The sequence below is a fragment of the Cimex lectularius genome, unplaced genomic scaffold, assembly GCF_000648675.2.
Source record: "Cimex lectularius strain Harlan isolate CLEC.00 unplaced genomic scaffold, Clec_2.1 scaffold21, whole genome shotgun sequence".
NCBI lineage: Eukaryota > Metazoa > Arthropoda > Insecta > Hemiptera > Cimicidae > Cimex > Cimex lectularius.
The window spans coordinates 2,383,461-2,410,718 of NW_019392671.1; the positions used below are offsets into that span (position 1 = coordinate 2,383,461).

At 36.5% G+C, this 27,258-nt stretch overlaps 1 protein-coding gene across 9 annotated transcripts; it reads right to left on the reverse strand.

The window, feature by feature from the left end:
• Positions 1–26,499, reverse strand: LOC106668561 (follicle-stimulating hormone receptor-like). Of its 9 annotated transcripts, XR_001340768.2 has the most exons (17): positions 26,412–26,498; positions 10,315–10,468; positions 10,042–10,116; positions 8,405–8,479; positions 8,256–8,330; positions 8,125–8,190; positions 7,949–8,017; positions 7,642–7,716; positions 6,154–6,271; positions 5,984–6,067; positions 5,559–5,694; positions 5,103–5,208; positions 3,110–3,402; positions 2,702–2,927; positions 2,046–2,423; positions 553–1,983; positions 4–488 (listed from the first exon to the last, which is right to left on the reverse strand). XR_001340768.2 is itself a non-coding variant. In XM_024225296.1 (16 exons), the coding sequence occupies exons 1-16, from the start codon at positions 26,425–26,427 to the stop codon at positions 1,887–1,889; spliced, it is 2,037 nt and encodes a 678-aa protein (XP_024081064.1). In that variant the 5' UTR covers positions 26,428–26,498; the 3' UTR covers positions 1–1,886. The 9 variants fall into 9 exon arrangements, 8 of the variants coding, with proteins under 8 accessions (XP_024081064.1, XP_024081065.1, XP_024081068.1 ...); XM_024225296.1 differs by having other exon boundaries at positions 1–1,983; positions 5,103–5,202; XM_014397430.2 differs by having other exon boundaries at positions 3–1,983.
• Positions 26,500–27,258: the final 759 nt, after the last annotated feature.

Sequence of the window (27,258 nt, forward strand, 5' to 3'; positions counted from 1 at the left end):
GAAAATAAAATATCTTGGGCACAATTCTTGTTAATCGAAAAATTTATTAAAGAAAAATTTTGAAGAAATGATGTTAAAAATGAGCACCTCACCAACTATATCGAGACATAGACGTCTGGCGGAACGTGACTGAATGGAGTCCAAAATTCCAAATGGCAGAAGAAGATCTTTGAACTGAAGATCCTAGTTCGGCGAAGGAAGACGAAGAATTCCTCCCAAACGTGCAAGCTTGGTGTGTCTAGACAAGCCAGAAGAGAAAAACGAGCCGACAGAAGTGATTGTCCTCGTAAATACCTCCCGGAAAAAGTCAGGCTTCCTTTGTCCTTTTTCTTCGACTTCCTTCTTTCTTTGATCTAGTATATGCCGACAATAGGGAATTTTAAAACATGTCCCTTTGGGTTTTAGCTCGTGATACGTTATGAAACAGCGAAAGTGGCTATGGCGCAGATTACGTGGATGCTGCCGCCGGAAATGGAACATTCATCGGTCTATAAACAAAGCAAAATTTGTGAAATTTGTCTTAAGGGAAAAATGACTAGGAAATCATTTAACCATTTAGAAAATGAAAGGAAGCCTAGGCGAATTTTGTAAGTTGTGAGTTCAGATGTAGCAGGTCCTTTTACACTCTTAACTTATGATGGCTACAAATACTATGCAACTTTTATCAAACATTATTCACATTTTACATAAGTTTACCTACTAAAGAGAAAATCAGAGTTATTTTAGGGAATATCATGCCGAAGTCTCCGCATGTTTTCATAAAAAATATTGTATTTTCGTTGTGATAAGGGAAGAGAATATGTCTCAAACTCATTTATTCAGTACTGTAAGGAACATAGTATCACATTAGGATACAACATACCACATAATCCAGAACAAAATGTAATTTGCGAACGCATGAATCGCACAATACTAGATATGGCCAGATGCATTGCGTGTGCCAGATGCGTTTAAATAAGGAATTATGGAGAGAAGCACAAACATCAATATATATAATTAACAGACTTTGTACAAAAGCAAATGGGAAGATACCAGCTGAAGTTTGGTTCAATAGGCCAGTCAACCTAGAAAAAATGAGAGTATTTGGAAGTCGGGCTTTTGCACTTGGGTATATACCCAAGGAGGATCGAGATGGAAAATTATTAGAAAGGTATAAACAGCTTATTGGATACAGCAAATGGTTATTGATTATGGGATCCTGATGAGCGCAAAGTAATTACTGCTTGTTCCACCACTAAAGTTAGGCTTCAGGGGCTGTCAACATGTAGGTCATTTCATCCCCCAACGACCTAGACACATTCTCACTTATTCTTAAATACAACCTTTTCATTTACTTCTATTATGTTATTTATTTATATACCATTCACTCAATGGTGGTAGAGTACTCATTATCTAGTACTACAGTATAGATCTAGTACTTACAGTAAAGACAACTGTGTATTTAATTATTTTACTTACTCACAAGTCCATTTTAACATTTTCTTTGACCAACTAACGGAATAGATGTACTACAGTTGTTATTAACAAACATGTTTTAGTGTAATTTATTCGATAAGGATCAAATTACAGGCTCATCACTCTGCAGATCAGGAGGAAATCTCACAATTTATATTTTAATGAAATTATTAGTAAAATCATCGTTTCAATTCTTGACATTGTCTTATAAACAGTTAACTGTCTGCATAATTTACTTGTTTTCAAATACTACTTAGTGTTCTTTATAGCAGGATAATTTGTTAAAAAATAAGAACAATGATTTTTTAATCACATTTTGAGGTAAATTATTGTTTATTATGAGCATTTGGATTAAATTTGTAAGAGTGATAATTCTATAATAATATCACAGCTTTTAATATAAATTATTTAATAATACTTTATTTTAGGAATTAAAGTTGTGTTTCACCGGTGTTTCGATTATTATTTGATAATGGCCTAGAATATACAAATGTATATTTTCTAGCACATTGATGACACATTCCATGCCTAGAAAAACCCAAGAGTTAATTATTTGTCGTCATATTTAAAAGAATGTTTATAAAATTTACCTTGCTAGTAACATAACAATGTCCTTTCTGTATTGTCTTGTTAGGATAGCATAAAGAAAAGGGTTGGCACATGAGTTAAGGGGGTAAAAGAATACTAATAAGATTTTTGATTGTGTAACACTTATTAACGGAAAGCCGGCGACTGCTGTGACAGAGAAAAAAGCTATTGGAGCCCAACATATGAAATTAGTTCCAACCAGTATTGTAATTTTTTTTGCAATTGATCCCTCTCCTCGAGTTCTCGTCTCATAGTTCAAAGACAAATAAATTTGTATATAACAAAAGCACATCAATCCGAATCCAAATGCTGCCATCGATAGTAACACAATTACATATGCTAATGAAAACTTGTCACCAATTTCCATTGGAAGGCAAATACTGAAAAAAATCAATCAAAATTAAATTGTCAAAGTGGTAATGGCTATTGTTGGTCTGTGAGTCAGTAAACATGTTCAACTGATCGACACTTGATCATTCTACCAGGTCTATTCTTGTGTGTTTTAAAATTCTCTCAGGATTTCTTCACTGAAGACGACAAAGCCAAAATGTGTATGAGTGACCTCTAAACTTTCCAGAGTAGACAGACCTAGTTTAATCAAGTGTCGATTAGTAATAATAAGAATAATAAATGATTGTCAACTATAATAGGAACTCACCTTGTATTAGAGTAACTGCTAACACCGCAAAGTGGTAATATTGCCATAGTCAAGGAGTAAATCCAACCTGAAGCCATTATCTTAAATGCTAATTTAATGTCAATGATATTACTATAAAGAGCATGCCTTATTGCAAACCATCTTTCAATAGTCAAAACGCAAAGTGTAAACAGTGATAACTGACTGGCAAACACAGTTAAAAACCCAGCGATTCTGCAACCGTAGCCTAAACAAAAAAAAATTGCCATACACACACGTATATATGCATATAAATAAATAAATATATATATATATATGTGTGTGTGTGGTGTGTGTGTGTGTGTGTGTGTGTGTGTGTGTGTGTGTGTGTGNGTTTATATAATTATATATATTACAGTTATATATAATTTATAATCATTTTATTCTCACCTTCTTGCCACATGTATGCAAAATTGAAATATGTCTCAGTAGAAATGAGATCCATTATTGCTAGAAGTAGCAAGTAAAATGCCATACAGAGATCTGCAAATGCCAAGTTGCCCATAAGAAGTCGAGGCACATTTTTTTCACTTCGAATAAATATGTGCACAGCTAAAACTGCAACATTCCCAAAAATTGCAGACGATAAGACTATCCAGACACTTATTCTTAACCATGCCCAACTCATCATATCTTCACATGGGTTTAGGGCATTAGGCTGAGGCCGACAGTCAACTGGTTTCCTTAAAGCATTAAAAGTAAAATATAATCTTGATATTGATAGAAACTTAAGAGGAGAACAACTGATGATAGAAAATGACAAATATAACAAATATATTTTTTCTGATATGATAACAAATTTCAAAAACAGAACTTCAATAAAGTATACTACTTACACTTTACAAACCAACCTTTACGATTCTTCTAGAAATATTTTTATTTGCAAAACAAACCTGTTTCCTCCAAAAATTGGAACAGGGTACCCAAATATTCGATGCCATGCTACAGAAGAATTTTCATATATGATTGCATTCCCATGTGCTCTCTATATGGAACCAAAAAATTGCACCCTCCAGACATATATATCTGGGCACCCAGACCGCAACCACCATTGTTCATGTTATCTCTCCAACAAGAGCACAACAAGAGAGTTGGCGGGGATCTGTCGTGGACAGCAGTAATTGTGCTGAGAGAGTCGGTGCAGTCAAGATAAGCAGAGCCACCATTGTCTCGAATCACCTCAAGCATATGCGAAATCACATATTCAGATTCACGTATTCAGCTGTGAAAACACTGCAGTGCGGTGGGACCATAAAGCTGATGCACGTCACACCCTGACTGATCTTAGGCTCGTCTGTGAAGATGAGGCAAAAACCGGTGTACCTTGATCTAAGTTCTAAGATCTTACTCAGTAAAGGTATGGCAGAATAGACGACTTGGCTAACATGGCAAAATGGTCCCAGATGAGTACAGCCGGAAGGACCCAGGAGATGCCCAGTTCAAATAATGTTTCCAGTGTCATCTCTGCCCTCCCTAAGGCTTCGAGGAAGTATATTCACAGGATCACATCCTGGTCCGAAATCACTCATTTATTAGGCTGTACTGACATCTAAAAATCGCACCTGAAAGCAGTTGTCCCCCCACTTCTCCTACAACTATTTATGTATTAATAGTGAACCATACAGTTGTATATCAACAATTACCTAAAGTTCTTTTTTATTATGTGGTAAGGTGCTCTCTCTCCAAATTTCAGATGCAGCACTCCCAACTCACAGGCAGGCCAAAGGACTTGTTCTGAACACCTGCACACCTCTCGAAAACCTTCATAATAGATTCTATTGAGCTTCTGCAGGTGCATTTCTCAGGCTGCAGAATAGGCTATGCAATCATTAAACAAGGTCGAGTCGAACATTGTCAGGAGGGTCTCGCTCCCTGTCCACTCTTCACCTGAATTGACCGATGAACTTTAATAATGTTATCACTCTTTTGCCTTCAGTGTCAATGTTTGGCTGCCATCTTAATTTTTGATCAAACATGAGGCCGAGGAACCTAGCCAACTCTACGTACCTTAGCGTGGTGCCTCTCAGGCAGAGATGTGGAGGGCTGTGGGCCTTCCTCAAACTGCAAACTTGGACACACTTGGTTTTCAATGCGGAGAAGGTAAATCGGTTCCTCGGCTCTTCCAGCCACAACATTTATATACCATATGAACATCAAAAAAATTACATTTATATCTAGTGATATTAAAAATTTAGCTGTTTTATTATGTTTATTTTGTTGAAGGTTTAACAAGATGCTTCAGACATGTTAAAAATGTTTTAAACTGAATGCATTATAATAAAATCTCTGGTTGAAACAAGATTTAAAAAAATTCTTGTTATGATATGTGTGAAAAATAAAACTAATTTCAATCGTACATGAAGTAAAAGAATTTAGAAAGTACCTTCTTGTTATTTTCCCACATAGCTCATAATTTTTTCCATAGCTGATTGAGGCAGAAATTTGGTGAAAAATTCCATGATGTACCTTTTTTTCAACTTCTCCTACAACTATTTATGTATTAATAGTGAACCATACAGTTGTATATCAACAATTACCTAAAGTTCTTTTTTATTATTGCTATAAACTGATTTTAATACTTTCTTATTCCAAGATAGAATTTATTAAACGTTGTTATACCCATTGAGGCTACTTTTATCAAAGTTTAATTACTTTTTAAAACAAGAATATCAATTGTTTAATGAAAACAACACTAGTTTTCTTAACAGTAATTAGAAACTATTTTTGTATAGTTTATTATTGATATATTACTTTAGAACTTTTTTATATTCAATTTAAACAATTTAAATGCAATTAATTGTTACATAGTTACAAGCCTTATCTAAAACTATCAAGTTACCATCCACATTAGATGGATTGATCAAATTTGATGAATTATGAAAAGCAGGTACTATTTCTCCAAATCCTTCTTCCATATCTCTTTCATTTCTCCTTGAGACAGATTTACAAAATCTATTTAATTGTTCAATGTACACCTATAAAAAGAGAGGCACCTAAAATATAAAATGTCATTATGAAAAATTAGGATTTAATTATTTCATCTAGTTTACCTTGTTAAATGTGACTAAAAGACTTAAGTTAACTAGTTAAATAATTTTTAACTAAATATAAATGGTATATTTTGAGAGAATGTATGATTCAATCGAGGGAAAAACGAGAGTTTAAATCAAGGTAAGTTGTAAAGAATGATTTTACAGCTTCTGTGAGCATTGATTTCTGGAACAACAAATGAAATCTTAAATACATAAAGATATTAAAACTTACTTTGTGCCTTTTGGGGTTGTGCTTCGCTGGATATTGGAATGCACAGCAGTGAAATGAATATGTTAACAATGCTTTTTTTAGATTCTAAAATTTAATAGTTAACTATTATTCATTATCTAAATAAAGTAATCAATCATGGTAATATGCAGGCAGAAAGTTTTTTGACTAACTTTGAGATCATATATTGATGGAATTGTACGCAGTGTCTTGGTATTTTCCAAGTTAAGTATTTCAAGTTCTTCAAGGCCAAGCACTGGTAAATATGATAATGAAGTATCTGACAGGTCACTGAAAGAACATATGAATAATTAAAAAGGGATGAATGTAGCACAGTGGTAAATAAAATGTAGTGTTATTATTTATTTTATGTGACAATTAATAACTTTTTACACAGGACACACAATTGGATCGAGCTTTGACACAATTAACTTTTTTTTGCACATTAAACGTTAGTTTGAGCAAAAATTTCTATTACGATGGTGATAGTGGCCAAAGTAGTTTCTGTCTTACATGTCCAAATAACCGTTAGGAGTTGTGGATGAGGGGTCAGACTACTTTACAATCCTTTTACTTATTATTACTAATTCAATTTCATGTAGTGCCAGGATTCGAACCCAGAACTGCTAACATGGCAAATACAAGTCAGACGACTGCAGTACCCTTAGAATTATTATCATTGTATTTTCTCTTAATATGGATAGATTGATTATTTAATATAAAATATAAACTTCGGGAAAAGGAAAAAATGTATATAACAATTTTTTTTAAGTGACTGGTTAAGTTGAATTTTTGCTATACGAGAAATGCATATTCCAATAAATCTTTAGGCATGAGAGATGGTGTATAATTGATAAAGACATGGAGGATACCTTCTTATAAGAAAAAGAAGGAAAAGGGAAAAAATTATTACAGAAATTGAATTTTGTAGCAAAGGTCTAAACTTTAAATCACAATGCTGAAAAATAGTGTTTTTCAGTTTATTCAGTTTTACCCCGAGGGTGCAGAATTTCACTCAAGGGGTGTTTCCTTCTTTTGTATTGATGGCAACTTGCATTCTACATAATATTGATGTTAAAGGTTGTAGATAGACATGCAAAATGTTTTATTTCCCACTAGCCAAACAATTTTTTTTTAAACTTTCTTTGGGTTTTGCACTCGCACACCATTCCAATTTTTGAATAGAAGCCCCTTGGGGTACTGCGGTAGCCGAGTGGTTAGTGTGGCTCTTGGCTTGTAGAACCTGAGGTCATGGGTTCGATTCCCACCATTGCCTCTGGCCTTTTTTTCATGCACAACTACCCCTAAAAAAGTTTTCCCCTCTCGCTAAAATGCAAGATAAGACCTAAAGGCATTTGGCATTTCTCTATCTTCTGTGCCAGAATGATTGGTAACATCAAAATTACAGATTATTACAATCCAATAATTAAAACAGTGCGAGTTGGTTTATCTGTGTTTCATTTGTTTCAACTTTTAAATACAATTGTAATAATACAATTTCATATTATATTCCAAATCGGTTATTCCCATGAGAAATTAAAATAGTGAAGGTGGCTTGTGTGGTCGCCATTCAGTGTACATCAAACAGGCTTAATGAAAATTGGATATAAATGTTCAGGTCGGCATTGATGTCAACAGTTTGATTGATATGGATAACTTACATCTCTCTTAAACTTTTAAGTCCTTGAAACGCACTAACAGCAATGTCACTCAATTCTTTATTCCCTTTCAAACTTCTGAAAAAATACAAAAACAATTTTTCAAAAGTTTTATTTCATTTAACAGACTTCATATTAATGTCTGAAATATAGCTTTTATTCAATATTTAACAATTAAAAAAAAAGCTTCTTACTTATTCTACAAACTTATCTTTGTCTAGAAGAAGTTATTAAGCTTTCATTAATTTTAAATTCCATTGTAAAAGTTTCAAAATATGTACTTTTAAATGTAGAAGAAAGTGATAATTACAGTTTTGATATTTCAGAACCATTAAAGGCCCATCCTTCAATCGTTGTAATAGCATTGTAGTTCAAAAACCTTTAAAATAAATGTACACAATAGTATATCTAACTTTTCATCTATTACTAATTTAATTAAATTGGAAAAAAAAAAAAAAAAAAAAAAAAAAAAAAACAGGTTCTCACATATCATCTGTTCGTACTCTGACATTATTAGTCCTTATAATCCTTATTTTATTGTTTTCAAAATCTCTGAAAATGTTTAAAAATTATTTTATTATCCAAGGAGTTAATAATAATTTGATAAAATAGCTCACATTCTATGCATTGGAATGTGTACACCAAGTCCACTCATTTTAGGTAATTTTGATAGTGGTGTCTGAATAACAGTGCTGAAAAAAAGTCATTGCAGGAAGTTTTTGCATAAATATTTATTAAAAATTATAAACTTGCATGTCAGACTTACAGAAAGTTCAATTGTTGAAAATCTTGCAATACACCATCATCGATTGTAACTAATCTTCTCATCCTCGTGATAGACCTTTAAAGTGATACAACAAAATGACTTTATTTTTAACATTAGTTTCAAAATATGGGGCTATGAATAACTATGTCATTTTAGCCCCCTAATCAGTTTTTAACCTGAACACACACTCGCTATTTAAAAATGTGGACTGGGATGGGGATATGTGTTGGAAAAATGTCTTATCGTTGAAAGAACTCGCATGTTAAAAATAAACAAATAAAATGTCAAGCTTGCATGCAAATAAACTTAATTAATAAAATTAACTTAAGCGATGGAGATGGGTTGGTGAAGAATGATGTCGGCTATGGTCCAAGGTAATACGCTGATGCAAAATGAAAATGGGTTGGTGAAAAACGACACTGTCTGCGATGACCCAAGATGACAACAATAAGATGACTCAAATTTACAGATGAAGTCGAACAGCAACAACCACATGATGTCAAGATATGTCGTGTAGCATTGTCAGTCCTTCTGACAGTTGTCCCTGGAGGTGAGAAATCGACGACGGATGATACAAAATGGATAGGTTAAAGGGCATGAAGCAGTGCCTCGTCATCAAGGTTGTATGAGGACTGACCATCAATCAAGGCCAAGGATCCACGATAAACAGATAATCCATAGGGTGTTTACCTTTTTTAATCCTTGGTGGGTCGGCGTATATGAACGATAAATTAAGACAAACTAAACATTTATCACCTGATGCAAGTGCAATTAATTAATACCATAAAAGTAATGAAGGAGAAAGAGACCAAATAAAGAAAAAGAGATAGATAAAAAGTTAAGAGAGTTTACATGGAAAATGTCACCTTAATAAACTCTCTGCCAAGAAAATGTCAGGAAAATAAAAAATATGGGTATTACTAATAAAAGAATAATAATATAATAATAATAAGAATTGGACAGGCAGGTGGCACAAATGGCACCTGCCTCAATGGTAGCAAAGTTCCAACTTTTTTGGGATTGTAAGGACCTGTCAGGCACTGTAGAAAAGAACAAAATCTCCATTGCTTGGTTACCAGAGCCGAGAGGCAACGAGGTGTCCAATATATATTAGTCACGGAAAATTCAGTCAGGACATCTATCACTTTTGTGGCATACCAAAATGCCAAACAATTCATCAGACAGTAGGTTAAAAATAAATCCTTGATCCAATGGGAAGGTATAACAGGATAAATGCAAGCAAAGTTCATTAAAGAAACTAAAGACAGAACTATTTTATAATCTTAGGATGTATTAGGACTAGAATGGTAGGACTGTTCACTGGACACTGCAGACTCTAGAGGTATATGTATAAATTTAGGGCAGCAGATATTGATAAGAAAAATAAGAAATAGCAGAACATGTCCTCCTCACTGGCTGTAAGTAGCTGCTTTCCTTTCCGTTTCAACGAGTGAATTGATATACTCACTTCACCTCAATTATATCTATTATTTCTATGAACCTGTCCTCTATTAGTGTGAAGGCCTGGTTTTATTTTTGTTAAGAATAAATTTTTTTTAAACAATTATTTATAATAATATAATACTATAGATGAATGATAAAAAAGCAATATTTGTGTACATTTGTTAGATACTTACAATTCAGACAATGTAGCTTTATAATGCTCCAATGAATTAGCATGTATGGAAGTAATATTAGCATTTATAAATGACCTGTAAATAAGATATTAATGAATGATATAAAAAATATTTAAAACAGTGAAATTTGAAATTTATGACGGCTATATTTAAGTTTCAAAATGAGTCATTATTGATGGAAATAATGAAAAATATAAGAAATTGATTTTGAATTCATAATATTTTTTTTCTTTTCTACTACTGTCTCATCAGTTACCTTCATATAATACTCACAAAGAATGTAAGCGACCAGCATATAAGAATGTTGGAAATGTATCTATTCCTCCTTCACAAAGACACCTATTTTTTCCATCATGAATACATGTACATTCGTTGTGTATAGATCCATAAATTCCAGCTAGCAACAGAGACAGTGTAATTATCAAACCTGTAAACATAAAAAATAATAATAATTAAAAAAATTAAATTAAAGAGGGAAAAAGTTGGTTATGGCGAAATTAGTGAAATTGTGCTATGTGAAGTTCAAAAAAGATAGAAAAAGCCAGTAGAAAAATCTTATAGAATCTGGTTAACTAGAACTGTCTGAAATGTAATATGTAGAGCATGGATTTATATGCAATAAAAATTCTCAAATATAGCACATAATATGCACCAATAAAACCTCAAATATACAATGTTATATACACTAAAACCCCCCCTCAAATATACCATATAATGTGAAGGAAAAGTAACCCTTGACTAATAATTATTTTTTTCTTAGCCTAGACATATATTTTTGCTTTAGTCAAGTGAATTTTGAATGAAAATAGGGCAGAAAAATTTCACTCACACAAAAAATTGTACAATTTAAAATATAGAAAATAAATGATTAAGCATAATTAAGGTCATGATATGAATTAAAATTGACAATAAGATAAATTTCAAAGTTCGTTTATGTAATACTCAGCACCCATCGCTCAACAAATATTTGTAGTTTGAAAAAGACTTTTCGATGTTGCCAAATGTCGCCTCCTACCCTAATCTAAATTTAATCTTAATAATTGTAGGAACTTAAAATTACTAGATCGTTGATCCCCCCCCCCCGGTTAATGCTTTCTTTTGAACCTTATAAAATGCATTTTTGCTTACAATTAAAGTTATGGTTTGGAAAAGTTTCAAAAGTTTTATGTTCTACTACCACTATGTTTTTTCTCCTGCACGAGAGCCTGGGAGATGTAGGAATAGAGAGCAAACTGTCTCTTTTCTCGCAGGGCACATAGAACAATGGGATCAGATCCCTTCTGTAAAATTACAAGTTGCCATTAAGAAAGTAGCAATTGCCATCAATGGATCATGTTGAAAATTCATACCTGTTGAGACAACATCCCTGGAAAGATACAGGCCAAAGACTTTGTTAAGAAAACTAACTTTTAAAAATTAAAGCCTTCCTGCAACAAGGTTGAATAAAATTCAGAATCATTGTAGGTCTGCTCACTGGACATTGCCAACTCAATAGGCACTTAAAAATTTTGAGAGTGACTAGAATGATTTCATGAGAAATAAATCAGTTTCTTCTAATTTAGTAATCTTTCAAAACTATATTTTTGAATCTTTTCACCACCATTACTCTGTCGATGCAGACTTCACTAGTCTTTGACTGTTATCATTAATGTTCTTCTACTTAAAAGCTGACAGCGCAAAACCCAGGGAGGGCACAAGAACTGTAGTTTCAGGAATAAATCCAAGAACTGAAATGACTATAAACGTAGGCAGATATGCTATGATTTTTCAGTCAGAAATTATTGGAATTGAAGACTGTACTGGGGAAATAAAAAAGGCTTGGGATCCACTCTGAAGACCCCATACAATAGACCATTCTCGCCTACCGCGAGGCACCTTGCGTGGTGAAGAATAGATTGCCATGGTGTGATGGTAGTGGCGAGGGGTGGATGGTTAGGGATGGCTTGGGGGCGAGAGAAAGTGGGTGTTTAATTCATCAGGGGACAGGGTAGGAAGAGGGTGAGTTGGGTGTGCGACATATGCCAAGGTTCCGAAGGAGCTTCCATTTTGCTCTAGCATCAGGAGTGGTGGAGAGAGCCTCTTGAAGGTAAGTAATGAAGGGCTTTGGCATGACGGATATAGGATTAGGTTTTATTGCGAAGGACTCGTCTTCAGGAAGTTTGGTGCGACAAAAGCGCCTTCCCGGCTTTTAATTAGGGCTCTAATTTCGTCGTTTAACCAGGGTGCTGGTTAACGTATAGTGTCATGTCACAAACAAGGGGGCATGTTTGTTAAGAGTATTGAGGAGACTGGAGGTTAGGAAGCCAACCATGGAATCGTGGATGAGCCAGAATAAATGTTAGCCCACTCGATTGCCTCCAGATCCGGCATCAACCCTCGAATGAAAGAGTATCAACATGATGGAACCTTATGGTTTTGGGTGCAAGACATTGGGTAGGAATATTATATGTAATTTGGATCAGGTCGTGGGAGGAGAGAAAGGAAATGGGGTGTTGGGAGGAGGTTAGAATTTTATTGACGGAATCCACAACCTTAAGATCAAGCCAAGTGGATACAGAAGCAGTGTGATGTGTGGGATTAAATGGAATACATGAGAGATGAAGGGAGAACCATAGGTTTTCAAGGAGTCTTTTGTTGTAGGAGTCAGAGGAATAATTCGCGTTGAAATCACATGTGATGATCACGTGGACTATAGAGGGGAGTAATTGTTCAGGGTGGAATGGAAGTACTTAGGGAGTGGAACCTGAGGGGGTCGGTAAACAACTACAAAAAGGAGATGGTGGGAAAAGAGGGAAAATGAAAAAATGAAATCCAAATGGGGTGACCCGAGGCAAACCTCAGAACTTCTCAACTCCCTTCCCAAAGGAAGTGTTATGCATTTTCTCAATTGACCATTGCTACTCTAGCAACATCTCTGGCAAAAAACCTCCACCAGTAATACCAACACGAAACAACAGATGGCGTGAGCGTCGGCGCATAAGGTCACCAATAGGAAAGGACCCGAAGACAGGGAAAAGTAAGAGAAAACAATACAACAGAGATTCGAAACCAGTCGGTGTGTATAGGTAGATGTATTTAGATGGATCAAGATTAACCAAGACTGTTTACCACTGTTAGCGGTTAACTTTCGGTTTAGTGGGCCATTATGTAGAGGAGGCATAAGAAGATAGTTATACTGTTGGACGGTCAGGCAATACTGAAAGCATAGCCTCATGAAAGGTAAAGCCAAAATATGTCTGGAGTTGCATGGAATCATGTCCCCTGCATTCCAGGCACTAAGGACACAGCGGTAATGAGAAGACCGACATATTAGCCAAGCAAAGCCAGTATGAAACTTTTCGGTCCTTAATTTTATAATTTGTAATTAAAAGGGACACAAGATTGTGGTGTCCACCTGCAGTTACCACGGTACCCGCTAGTTGTCACCGTTGGTTCTGGAATGTTCTCGCCCTCCACTCTTCAGCCCCGTCAGAGTAGAGCCATTTCGTAAATAAGCACTGGTTTCAGACTCTTCTCCCCGACGAGTTCCCACTTCACACCTTGAGAGTCGTTTCTCCGACGAGTTCTCCACAGTCACTAATCGACCACCGACAACGACAACAAGGGTCTCGCAGGATTAGCGTCGAACTCGTGTACTCAACAGGGCCAACTTGGCTACTGGCCAACCTTTGCTCTCGGTTACCTGCTGCACCAGAGTCCATTCAACCGCTGCAGAGTCAATCGACTCACTACCACCGGACCACTACCAATGGCACACAGACGCGCGCGCGCACACACACATGGTCCCGGTTTCGATTCATCGTTATTTTAAAATCAATTACAAAATAGAACTGGAAAGTGTAAGTGCACATTTCAATCCACATGTGGTATTGGAAGATATTTTATCATAAGGATAATAGAAACGTGTGTGGTGGTACCCAATTGTTCCAGTCGTTTCTTACATATGGCCATACATATCGACTACATATTAGATTGGCGTGGTTTGCATCCCGGGTTAAGCTAGGTTGTGAAGAGAGTCAAAAACATGTTTATGTTATCTTTATGGAATGTAGGGTTTTGGAGTATAAAAACTTTCTACCAGTCAACGGAAATTCAGTGCATATGACCGTGAATTATTAGCTGGTTTTAAAGCAATCACTCATTTCAGACATATGGTAGAAGACAAGGTGATTTCGATCTACACTGACCAGAAAACACTAATGTATTAGATGATGGGAGAAAGTTTTTTGGTGAAAAAAGTTAAGGGTTCCCACCTTAAGTTGTAGAGTTATTGTAAAGATGCACCAATAGCTAGATTGGAAGCATCTGTCATGATTGCTACTGTCTTATTTGAGTTCGGGTGTGCCAGTAGTGCTGCTTCTGCTAGGCTTTCTTTGCATTTTGTAAAAGCCTTTTGGAGTTCTGATGTCCAGTCGATAATTTGTTTACTTGAATTCGGTGGGCCTTTAAGTAGGTCGTGCAGTGGAGATTGAATGAGCGGAGCGTTTAGTATGAATCGACGATAAAAAGTAAGCAGTCCCAAAAATAGCCGTAGTTGTTTTATTGTCTTTGGGAGAGGAAAGTGATTCATTGCCTTTACGTTATTCAGGAGAGGAGTGATGTCGTCTGCTGGGACTGTGTTTTCTTAGAAAGAAACGACTGTTTGTCCAAAATGAACCTGGAAAACATTGGTAACTATCCCGTTATCGATGAGGCGTTGGAAGAGTCTTCGGAGGTGTTCTTCGTGTTGGTCTTGATTTTTGGATGCTACAACGAAATCGTCGAGGTATTGAAAACAAAAGTCGAAATCTCTTGTTATGCAGTGCATCATTCGTTGAAATGATTGTGATGCATTGCTCAAGCCATACATCATGACACACATAAAGCCCAAATAGAGTTATTATAGCTGTTTTCTCGACATCTTCGGGAGCTACGGGGATTTGATGAAATGCTCGCAACAGATCAATGGTCGAGAATATAGCTTTTCTGATAGGTTATGTGTAAAGTCTTCGATGTGTCGACCAGGATATTTGTCTGGTATTGTGCGAAGGTTCAATGCGCGATAACCGCCGTAAGGACGCCACTTGCACCCCTCCTTTTTTGTCAGATAAAGTGGCGAGTACCATGCTCAAGATTTTCTGGCTATTCCATTTTAATCATAGCATCAAACTCTTTTTTCAATGTTTAATTTATCTGGGGCTAGGCGGCTTGCTTTGCTAGATACGGGGGAACAGGTGTTGAATTTACATGATGTAAAGTGGTGTTCCTTAATTTCCGTAAAGGAGCCTGCTGGACGTTTGTGGTTCGGAAATTCGTTAACAGTGAATGGTAAACACTAGAAGTTTGAATACTTTTGATTTGGATGTTCGGCACGTTTGCTGGTGATGAACTTTGACAACTAATTGGGTATTATTGACCAAACGTTTATGGTTGCGAACGTCTATAATAAAGCCATAATGGGCAAAAAAATCGGCCTATTTTGAGACTTTAAGAAGTCATTTTTAGATAGATAATATTACAAATTTGGTTTCATCTGTGGAAATCTCAGAGCTTTGAAATTATGCTATCAGTTGATCACACCATAACCATGGGTTATTTTTCTGGAATTGCGGAGGTTTGACTGAAACCCTGGCCACTTCTGGTTCAATAACAACAGGTTGATCGATTTCTTTCTCGGCCATGATTAAAAGTATTTAAAACTAATTTCTATAAAAATACTTATTTTTTACTTGTGTCCTGGCTTACTGTTGCGCTGACATTTTGGATGATCTGCGTCTGTGGCACGTGGTCGGAGCTTATCTGCTGAAATCGCCTTGAATCCTTCGTATAACGTCGGGGTCACCAATATGTGGTATTGGAAGATATTTTATCATAAGCGATTATAGAAACGTGTGTGATGATTGGATGGTGGTACTTTATCGTGGGGGATAACAGAAGCGTGCAACACCTCGAGAAAAACGGTTTTATTAATTATCTATTAATCCCCTGGTGGCTGGAAACAAAATACAAGTTTGGTGGGTCGCCACACACATATCTCCTTTTTTTAAATTACAATAATCTAATTGAAAAAGCTTTCAAGTGAAAGCTTTCTTTTACTGTTGTATCATAAATGTATTGAGATATCAGCATTATTATTGGACTTGAGGGATCAAATAAGATATATTTTTAAAGAAATCACTCTATAAGAATAATGAATTTGTTAAAGAAGAAAATTTAAGTTTTTGTAACATTCAACATATTTCAGTTTGTAACATCTGGATAGAGGGGTGGTAGAGATTTATGAATTATTTTGTCATTGTTTGAAAGTATTGAATAAATATTCGGTGTAATTTACAAGACAGGGAGCCGCTTGATTAGAGCATTGTTTTACTTAACCAAATAAAATATGACTTTATCTCCTATGGTAGGATTAGCGATTAAGGCAAACATTACTAAATACGAGATAAACACTTTCACGTCCAATTTGGGGATTTGAATTTTTTTTCTGTATTTTAACAACCTCCATTATCCGGGCATATGGTCCTCATATATGAATACGATGTACACAGGTATACCGGGTGTCCTTTGAGGATGACCTGCTGAATTTCTCTTGAACTAATGACGCTAACAACAAACTAAAATGAAAAAGTTATGGCAAAAATTTGGAAAAAAGAATTTCTTTTTTTGTTAATTCCTATAATTTGCTTCTTCACTAAAGTAAACATAAATTGCCTTTATTCTTTATATTTCGTCGTTGTTTGTCATACTCGCATTATGTTTTGAATCTTCAATTCCGGGATAGGTGGATTAGGACCTCGTGGCCGATCACAACCCAGCAACCGCAATTGAAGAACTGCGGTAAAATATAGAAAATGCTTGTCAATCCATCGAACTCTATCGCTCTGTAACCCTGACCGGTGAAGATTGGTTAAAAAGAGCATATCGTTGCATCTTTAGTTATGCTCAGATATGCAGGTAGTTCGAATATGAAATGCGATTAATAAATAGCAAACCAAATGACTGTTTTTTCATACTTTTTACCGTAACTTAGTCATTTTTTGACCATTTTATACTCTGATTGCACCATTGTTTTCAGCGTAAACAATCCTTTAATTTTTTTATAGCGTCATTGCTTCAAGAGAAATTCAGCCGGGCTATCTACAAAGGACACCCGGTATTTCGCGTAACGAGAAGACACTTCTGATTCGAAGGACACCGTCGTTTGTCTTGTTCCTATGAAAATCCCGCCGGTCTGTCTACATTGATCACATTTTTAAGGCGTCGTTCTGGATTACTAAACTCTTCCTCATTTACGGCCGTCGTTTCGGAAGGATGCACCTCTTCTAGAAAATTTTAGGATGTTGGGGTATTGTTGGAATCGAATTGGTATCACAGGGCTTTAGTATAGCATTGTCAACGTTAATGTGAAGGCGGTTTTTGATTTGATCTTTATGAAATTTTTTACGATTTTTTAAAAAATAAATAGATCCTATAATGTCTTCATAATGTGTCTTAATAATTCCTTTTAAGTAACTCATTAAAAAAATAAATTCCATTATCCTGGGTTTCGATTTTCCGTGGACCCCTCCTGGGCCCCGACATTACCCCGGATAATGGAGGTTTTACATCCGTTGGTGAATATGGTAATTTTTTAATACAATTAGGAGAATTAGATCGTTTTTTTTTTAATTTTAAGTTTGTCTCTTGAATATGACATCAGAACAAGCTATATATCTTTTTTCTTCAAATTATTGGCTTAAAATCCCAATGGCTCATTGCTTAAAAAATGTACTTGGACGAATTGAAATCCTGGGTGATGTAACATATTGCAGAGAAACTTAAAAACTTTACACATCCTACATTAAGAGTTACAATCTTATTATTTTTCGAATTTAACGCATAATTTGTATCTGGTATTTTTTTTAAGAAATTCATTTTTATATTTTGTTGGAATGGGGTGAAAGTTAAATAATTCTAAAATTTCATCAGAAAACAGAGGTAGTTGGAGGAAATGCGTTATCCTATGATCGTCGTCGGTCATACAATTAATTTTTAACATATTTTCGAAATTTAGTACATTTTCAAATTTTACCTCGAAGAGAAGTTGAGGTTTTAAATACTGTTGTAAACGTTTTAATCTTTAAATAACTGGTTCCTTTAAATAACTGATCCCGTTTTACTTGGGTACATGACTTGTAATGTACAAATTGTTAAGGAATTTTCAATCTATTTGGTTATCTTTAATTTGATAATTGGATAAATGGAATCGAAATGTTCTTTGCCTCTATTGTATAGGTTTCCTGAGATAAATTTTATAACTGATCCAAGTCCATGAAGAAGTCCTCGTCGTTTTCGGTTGGTTCTGTGGACGCTTATATGGTCAATTTTTTCGTCAATAAGTGATTTGGAATAATTTATTAAACTACAAAATGGTAATGTTTCTTCTAGAATTGTTTTGTTTGTATTGTGATTTTGAAATATTGGTTATTTAAAATGTCCATTTCGGAAGTTAAGTCTTTTAATTCGTAATAATGGATCATGGGTATGTTTCGCGGTTTGCATTCTTGCTTTTCCTAAAGTAATTAGCAGAATTCCGTTTTTGTGCGTCACATCTTTTATCTCGTAGGCGAGGCTGAATTTGAGTACCGCGAGAGTCCCTGCATCATCATCGTGTTTATTGTCAAATTGATAAGGCAACTTCCTTGGACGTTTTGTATTAGATAAATGAATATTCGGTTTCGAACTATAATGAGATTTTTCTATTAAGGCCGTCTTTAAAATAGGTTTTTTTATTTTATCTTTTATTTTTTAAATCGTGGTCTCAACTTATTCTGTTTCTGTTTGTTTTTGATATAAACTGTGTCTCGAATTTCCGTTAATTCTGCTCTCGTCATGTTTTTCTTATTAATATCGTTTTCTTTGCCGATCAAATTATTTTCATTAATTAGTTGGTAATTTTTTTTACTTTCTCTTTATTGTTATTTATATAATTGTTAATCAATTGGGCTTCTAAATCTATGTGCAGTGGTGATAATCATTCTGTTTGACTGTTAAGCGGGAAACACGAATTTTGTGAACGCACGAGGAATTTTGAGGACATTCCATGTTCCATTAAAAAGTGTAAGTATTTTTTGGATTGGAAAATGGATGCGTTATCGGACACTATTTTATACCAAAATCCGAAATGGTTGAAAATTTTGTCCCGTAGTTGCGTAATAATCGTTGCAGCTGTTGGGCTCCGGATCGGCATATGAAATGTGAACCGCGTAAAATCGTCGATGCCACAAATATAAATCGGTATCCATTCGATACTGGTAACGGACCTGCTGAATCTATAAAAAGACCTTCTCCCGGACGATTTGACGTGAAGCTAGACATATCTCGACTATCGATCGGATTCCTTGACAGATAATCCGCTATGGAATTATTTTTCCCCTTAATGTGTTTCACCTTATATCGATATGACATAAGGCGTAACGCGAATCGAGCATACTTTGTTTTTATTTGGCATGTTGATGACGCTTGTTAAAGCTTTATGGTTAGTATGTAATTCGAATTCTTCATTTTCTACGTAAATATGGAACTTCTCTAGTCCAAAAGATATAGCTAACGCATCCAGCTCATAAGCGGCATAATTTTGTTCGCTACCCTTATGTTTGCGATAGGCAAAAGCTACTGGCCAATAAGCCGGGAACACACTTACCCGATGCAACGCTATGCGATGCCGCCCGATGCTACCCGACACAAATCCGAAGTCCAATTTTACAGAAGGTTGTATACCCCCGTGCACATCTGCCCGATGCCATGCAACGCTACCCTACTCTACGCTCTGCGTTCCCAATGTCCAGATTTTCGTCGGATAGCATCGAGTACAGTCGAAGATAAAAGAACCGGACACTCATATTTTTATTCAAACTATATATATACATATATTTTTTTAACTGGGGCTTCCTACATCTAGGTCATTTCAGCCCCCAACTAAGTCAATATTCTATTTACACTTTCAAACACTACATTCATACAATACACTCATATCGTTTGGTCGGTGGAGTACTTGATATTCCTCCACCGACCTATACTCAAACTAAACAAGATTGGGGTCGATGGAGTACTTTTATAAATATTCCGCCATCGACCCCGAACACACACTCATACGCTCACAACGTTCGAGGGGCGATGATGATGTTATATTTCACCCTCACCCCTCGCCATTCACACTAATAAATACATGCACTCAGATAAAACATATAGACACACAACACATAAGAAATATTATATACAATAAAAAAACCCAATTTCCCCTAAAAAGCGGAACAGCGGACCTTGAAACTAGCTGCAGTGCTCAAGTACCATCTTCACATTGGATCCCCCTGTAGGGAGCCAAGGCATGGCATGTTTCCAGTAAGTGGGACACATCGAGCAACCTTTCTCTGCATAAGGGGCACCTGCACGGGCTTTGTCCCAAGAACAGGTGCCCGTGTGTCAACCGTGTATAGCCTATTCTTAATCGCGTAAAGACGATTCCTTGTTTCCGGCTCAGATTCTCGGGGGCCATCTACGAATCGTGCTCTTGACGCGCAAAAGCCTCTCGGACGACCCGGCCCACTGACGCTGCCATCTTTCTTTTATCAAGTTCTTTACTGCTAGCTTGGCGTCAGAGGGCCCGGTCGCGATGGTCGGGTCTGGAGGGTAGGACGTCCCGGCCTTTGCCGCCTCGTCCACACGTTCATTACCATCCAGCCCGAAGTGTCCGGGGATCCAGACAACAACCACCGTTTTTCCGAAGAGCTTCAACTCGGCGAATTTTTCCATCAACAGCACGAGAGGGTCCACAGAGAACCTGTCTCGCAAGACTCAAACAGCGCTCAGAGCGACACCTGTCTTCGGCCGACTTTTGATTTTCCTTTCAACCCATACTCCGGTTGAGAAACTGGTACAAAAAGGGATGTTTTGGAAATCAAAAGTCAGTCTAGATCAGGGGTACAACTAGTAAAGAGTCGATCAGGAAGAGAAGCAGCCACACTCCGTTCGGGACTCACCAAGGGGTCTCAGCCAGCCAAGACCAGCCGTTGCGACTCATCGGATCAGGTCGTCGGTTAAGAAACCGAAAAGGAGCTGATAATGCTATAAGGAGCTGATCGTGGCGAGGGTCGTTTTGGGTAAGTCCCTTTGTTAATAGACTCATCCCAGATTTGGAGTTGTGGCTGACTACTAGATTAATTAAAATTTTGTTGAGGTTGTGTACATTTAAAAAGCAGAATTGTTTTCGAACATATGTTTTAGAATATACTCTCTTATTAAATTCTCGAACCTCACCTTCCCCTACACAAAAATATGTACAGAGGCGCTTACGCCAACTAGCCTAAGCGCTTTGTTCGGCTGTCGGGCCGTCTCCGCCTCTTACCACTGTGTCAGGTGTGCGGCTAGTCTGGTCAAGAAACCATACCAAAAAAAGGCAAGAATATTCACAACTTTATTAAAACGCTTATCTCCGTCCTACAATAAGTCGGAAATAGAAGAATTGAAAGAAAGGTTGAGGGTAGCTCATCAATTTAATAACCGGTTTGAGCAAGTAGAAAAGCAATTACGGGAGCAAGTTAGAGCAGAACAGCGTCGTTCCTGGCAATTGAAATTTTTTGTTTTCCAGACGGAGCCAAAAATGCGGGTATCAAACTCGAAAGTAGACTTTATGGTGGAGTTTGAAGTAATGTCTACCAAACATTCGTATTCACTTGAAGATAGACTGGTTAGCTTTGTCGAAACTGAAAACGGTTTGGCCGCCCGCCCATTCATGGTCTTGGAACGGTTCATCTCGAGCTGTTGGAAATTAGTTCTTAATGCACGTCTCCAAACTTCGAAGGTGTTCACATATTTCAGCAATCGACGTCCCGTTCAAGCTTCAGTTTGTTTTCTTTTTAAAAAATCATTTAACACATGAAAATACTCTACCTCTTGCTTCTCATTAAATTCAATCCAAAACTGGAGTTTTCTTTTGAAGAGGAGAACTTCATCAGCATGAAAAATTTTGAAACTCTTCTCTCACAAAGAACTCATCTCATTCATTTTCATGAAAATGTCTGATAAATACGACGGTATACACTGCCATTGCATAACATTGAAAACGTTGGCCAATTTGACATTGTGGTTCGTAAGAATTCAGAACGTAATATCTGTAATCTTGAAAGTGCAATCCACGAGACAGCCACCTCACTGCTGTATCTATCATCTTGGCGGATGGGAACGGGTAGTGAATCGGTTGCTCCTACTCGAATATGCTTTGCACGTAGGTGTAGGCTGAGCTCGATTGGAGGCTTTTACCGTAGGCGGTACTCCTCTAGGGGGTGGTTAGCAATTCCACTTTAAACAAAACCGCCGCTGGAGCGGATCCGGTAGTTTCACCGCTAGAGAAGCCCCATTACTCTGGGAGGTAGAATGGCCTTCTCTACCTAGGAAGTGCGCGGGAGACCAGGCTGATGTATTTCGGCTTAAGTAGCCCTTTGCGCGCGGCATACGGTCTGATGCTTAATGCAGACCCGACCATTTGGAATGGACAAGCGGGGAGCGTTGTATTGGGTCTTCGGGGCTGAGCTGCCTCTACACCAATGCTGCGGCAGTAACACCATTCTGTCGTATGTGGAGGTGCGTCAGCTCTCATCTTGAGAATCAAAACGTTCGATAAGGCCGAATAGGCTAGGTGCGGACGTTAAAAATCCTCGTTGTCCTTTTTAGGACGACCGAGTATACGGGAAAGCATTTACTTATCATCGAGGGTTGTCATGGCCCCTCGGGGCTGAGCTGCCTCTTCACCAACACTGCGGCTGTAACACCCGTCAGTCGTATGCGGAAGTGCGTCAGCTCTCATCTTGAGAATCAAAACGTCCAATAAGGCCTAATCGGCCAGGTGCGGACATTAAAGATCCTCATTGTCCTTTTAAGGACGACCGAGTATGAGGGAAGCTCATGTACCTATCATCACAAAGTATTGTAAAAAGTCTTGACTTCAATGGCCAGACTTGATATAATTAATAATTTGTAAAGACTCATTCCAAACTTTCTAAGAGAGGCTAGCATGTCTGTGGAGAGCGCATTGACTGCTGCTGCAATACTGCAAAACATTTATTTTAGTAATCACTCTGCTCGTTCAGCCAGTCATTGCTTTTTTCACCATCTGTGCGCATTTCAATGCAATTAGATCATGGAATGGCGTTAGTTGTGACAAAATTCCAACTAACTCATCAATTCGGCTACCTGGCTGAGTAGGCGATAGAGAAACTGAATGCTTCCTCAGAGAGCCAAACTTTAGTCACCGAATCATATTGGAGTAAAAACCTGATTATTGAGAATGACACAAATTGGTAGTGCATTCGCGAGAGAAATGGAAGAAAAGAAAAAGAAAGCTTTGAAGAAACATTTTCGAAGAACAATGGCTTTCAATGTACAGAATTGGAAAAATCCAGGATGTTCCACAAGCAGCAGTTTCCGGTAATGAAGGAATGACTAGGAAACTGATCGACCTAGTCTAGTCCTGTCCGTCTCACTTACCTCACTTATTTTGGTTATGTGAGAAAAGCATAAAAACACTCATTGGCTGCAGCGTGGAACGTAGTGGTGACAACTAGTAGATATAACATGGTATCCACAGTTGTCACCACACTGTATAATCTCTGGTCAATGCTTAGTAGAGCCTTGGCTTTATGCAGAATGTGGTTTATGTGTCTTTTTCATTTGAGCCTTTAGTCATAGGTCATACCTAGGTACTTTCAATATTATATATTCATGAAATACCTTAATTATTTTCTAGAAGTTTTATACTTAGGCTGTAACAATTTACTTTCAGGGTAAGGATTTTCTACTGCACTTCTCGGAGAATGTATATGTAATGTCAAATCTTAACAGTCGATCTGATGAAACCACTAGAAACCCTTTATTATCTGGATGAAGGAAGACAATAGAGTCTTGAGTTTAACAAATCGTAATTCTATTCGAACCATTTGTCACTCCCGGTGTTATCCTTTTCTCTCTAGCAGCGGACACCGCCAATATCAAGCAATCTGTTTGATCAAAGCATCCGTTTCCTATCAGACTTTAAAATATGACAGTTCAATCTTATTTAATGAAAATAATCCTTGTTTATAGGAACTATAACTTTCATTTTACACACACAGCCCACACATTAATAAAATCCTCCCAATAAATAAAAGATCCAGAAAGATTTAAAGGCTTAGAAAATATACGTTTTTGTTATAACTATAAAAATCATCATTAAAATTTGTCCCTTATGATCGCAGACTTTACTGTTTTAACTAAAATAAAGATTTGATTAAAATACACGGCCACAGTGTTATACGCTTTCAGAAAATGATTAATGAATTGTAAAAACAGAATGGATAATGAAAAGAGTAAACATGAAACATAATCTTATCGTGTTTTAGGTAGGTATCAGTCCTGGAATATGTTTTCTTCATACTCAAAATATTCATTCAAAATGATTCATTAGGTAATTCTTTATTGTCTTTGTTTAATGACTGAAATGCTACAACTCTTTTCTTCTTGTCGTGTTCGTTTTAACATAGTGATGGTTCATTTTTTCTTAACTAAATGAATTATGTCTGTTGAGCTGGATGAATCAGGGATGACGATTTTACAAAACATGTAGAAACTCTTAGGTGAAAACATGTCGCTTTTAACAATTTAACATCAAACTAGATTAGTCGATTGCTAGTGCAGATATACAGTAAGGTAATGCCTACTTAAAACTAAATCCACTAACTTGAGTTCTACTTAGATAGCAGACTTAGAACACACATAATACAAATGCAGACAAGAGCTTAACCGAAAATACGGACAACACAGACCCAACTCGCCTATTGTACCCAAATCAGAAGTGAGTGTACACAATACATTAACTATATACCCACACTAATTAGATCCATTTGGACTTTCGGAGTCGAGCTTTGGGGTTCAGCAAAGTCATCCAACATTCAAAGAATCCAATCCTCAAAAGTCCTCCATCCTCATCCTCAACACTCTCTTCTACTTCACTAACCAAACCATTCACAAAGACCTAGACATCCCATTCATGACGGACATGACCCCAATACTGTATAATCCTCTCCAGCTCTCCTTCCACACCAAACAACTAGCTCAAGACCTCTCTTCAACGTCGTCAAACAATCCTCCACGCTGTCTAAAAAGACAGTGACCTCGTGTATCTCGTATAGTGTTTCCTTTTTGAGATTAAATGCATTAATTAGCGTGAATACGTATTGAGAGAGGGCCAATAGTAGATTATTGGGTACGCAACTACTCTACTTGAGTGAACGGTATATAAGTAGGGACAAAACGTATTTTAAAATGCTTAAAATGCGTTTCATGCTGAAAAGACCTAGCTGTTTAAGTGCCTGGAGATAATTTGCCCGGACTCCCAAAGCCCGAGTGGGTTCTCATTGCTTGCTGATTTGTGCACGTGTGAATGCAAATACATGTGAAAAGTTAAGCTTATATAAATCATTAATGATTAATCATATATAAATATAGTACTAATGTCAGTATCAATGCTGTTATTTAAATAATTTTAAAATAAAAAAAATTAAAAAGTACCATTGCTTATATTTAGTCAGCTCTCAACTCCATTGTGGTCTAGATTAATAAGTTTTCAACTTGTTAATCCACCTGCCATTGATTAGACGATAATTGAGTTATCAATACTCTCAACACTACGAGATAAAACTATTAGCTCCGTCCGTTTTTTGTGTGTTTTTGTGTATAACTCGCTTGTACTCGTCCTACCGTTTAAAGGAAAGACGCTAAGAAAGTTTTTTTGAAAAACGTGATAACTGTGGATTGAGATTATTGAAGTTTTTTTGTAAATTATTGTCATGAATAGTTAAGGATCGTGCTTGGCTTAAAAAAATGATGCTACACTGTAAAACATGGGATGGACGATTATCACCCTTGTTGATTTTCTTTCCTCAAGCCATAGCCAAATATGAAATTTGCTACTTTATTTAATTTTTTAAAGTAGCATGTACAAATTTTGTTAATAAAAATCTCTGTGCAAACCGTGAAAAATCTGTTTTTTTTTAAACAAAATTTTTTCATAATGTCCATGTTGCACGTAAAATATTCTAATTTAAAAATAAATAATAGCTCAAGCTATTTCAGCGTTGGATTATGTACAAAAAATAATAGTAGTCGACTCTCGATAATTCGAAACTCAAGGGACCACAAAAATAAATTAAATTATCAAGAGTTTGGATAATATGTTGTGCGAATTATGAAGAAAAGAGATTTTTTTGAATGAGAAGAAGAATCTCTTTTTTTTTTCGATTTACCAAAGTGAACAGCAGATGAGTTTGAATTATCAGGTTTCGAATAACAAGAGCTCAGGTATGTTAATTTCTAGCGCTTACTTGGGGAAAGGTTCATCTTTCTCTCATTCTCCAGAGCGTCGTTGACTGGTTCGACTGTCGTCTAAGACGAGAAACGACTGAATAGATAAGAATCTAGAACGGTTCACCGAGGCGACATGCGCACGCTCTTGAAGCGCAATAATAAAAATTGCCAATTAATTTATGTTGTGAGATTTTTCCGTGTGGTCTGCGGAGTGATGAATTTGAAAATTGGTCGTTACCGATCGTTTTGGCCTGCCTTATGATTGCAGCGTTGTCTGACGCATTTCGCCTTCTTCATACCAACTACCAGAGGAGTGTAAGCAGACCAAAATTAAAAGGGTTATACATTATCGATCCTACACAGGTTACGCGATTTAATTTTAGCATAAAAAATAAATAAATTAAAAAACTTCTGGCTGCTACAACAGGATGATAAAAAATATTACAAACAAAAGTTTGCAAGACGGTTTATTTTGACCTTACCTAGATTCTTCATCAACCAATGACATTTAAGGTTAAAGTTAAGAGAATTCGCCCTCTTTATGACTTTACACAACGCGTCCAATATTGGTCTATTATGGAATCTCCAGTAATATCTAGAAGTCTTCTATAAGTTAAAAGCTTTTTATCAAATCCCAAAATTTTGTTCAGGACTCTCGTAAAGAGTCACTCTCTCAGAGCGAGGGTAAAACAGCGAGAGAGAGAGAGAGAGAGAGAGAGAGAGAGAGTGAGTGAAACTGTATGAGAAAGAGAGAGGGACAGTGTGAGAGAGGAGGGGGATACGTGAGAGTGAGTAAGGATTGACTTTTGTTTTATTTATACATACATCACTCAAGATTTGGTCTCCAGAACCACAATGGCTCTA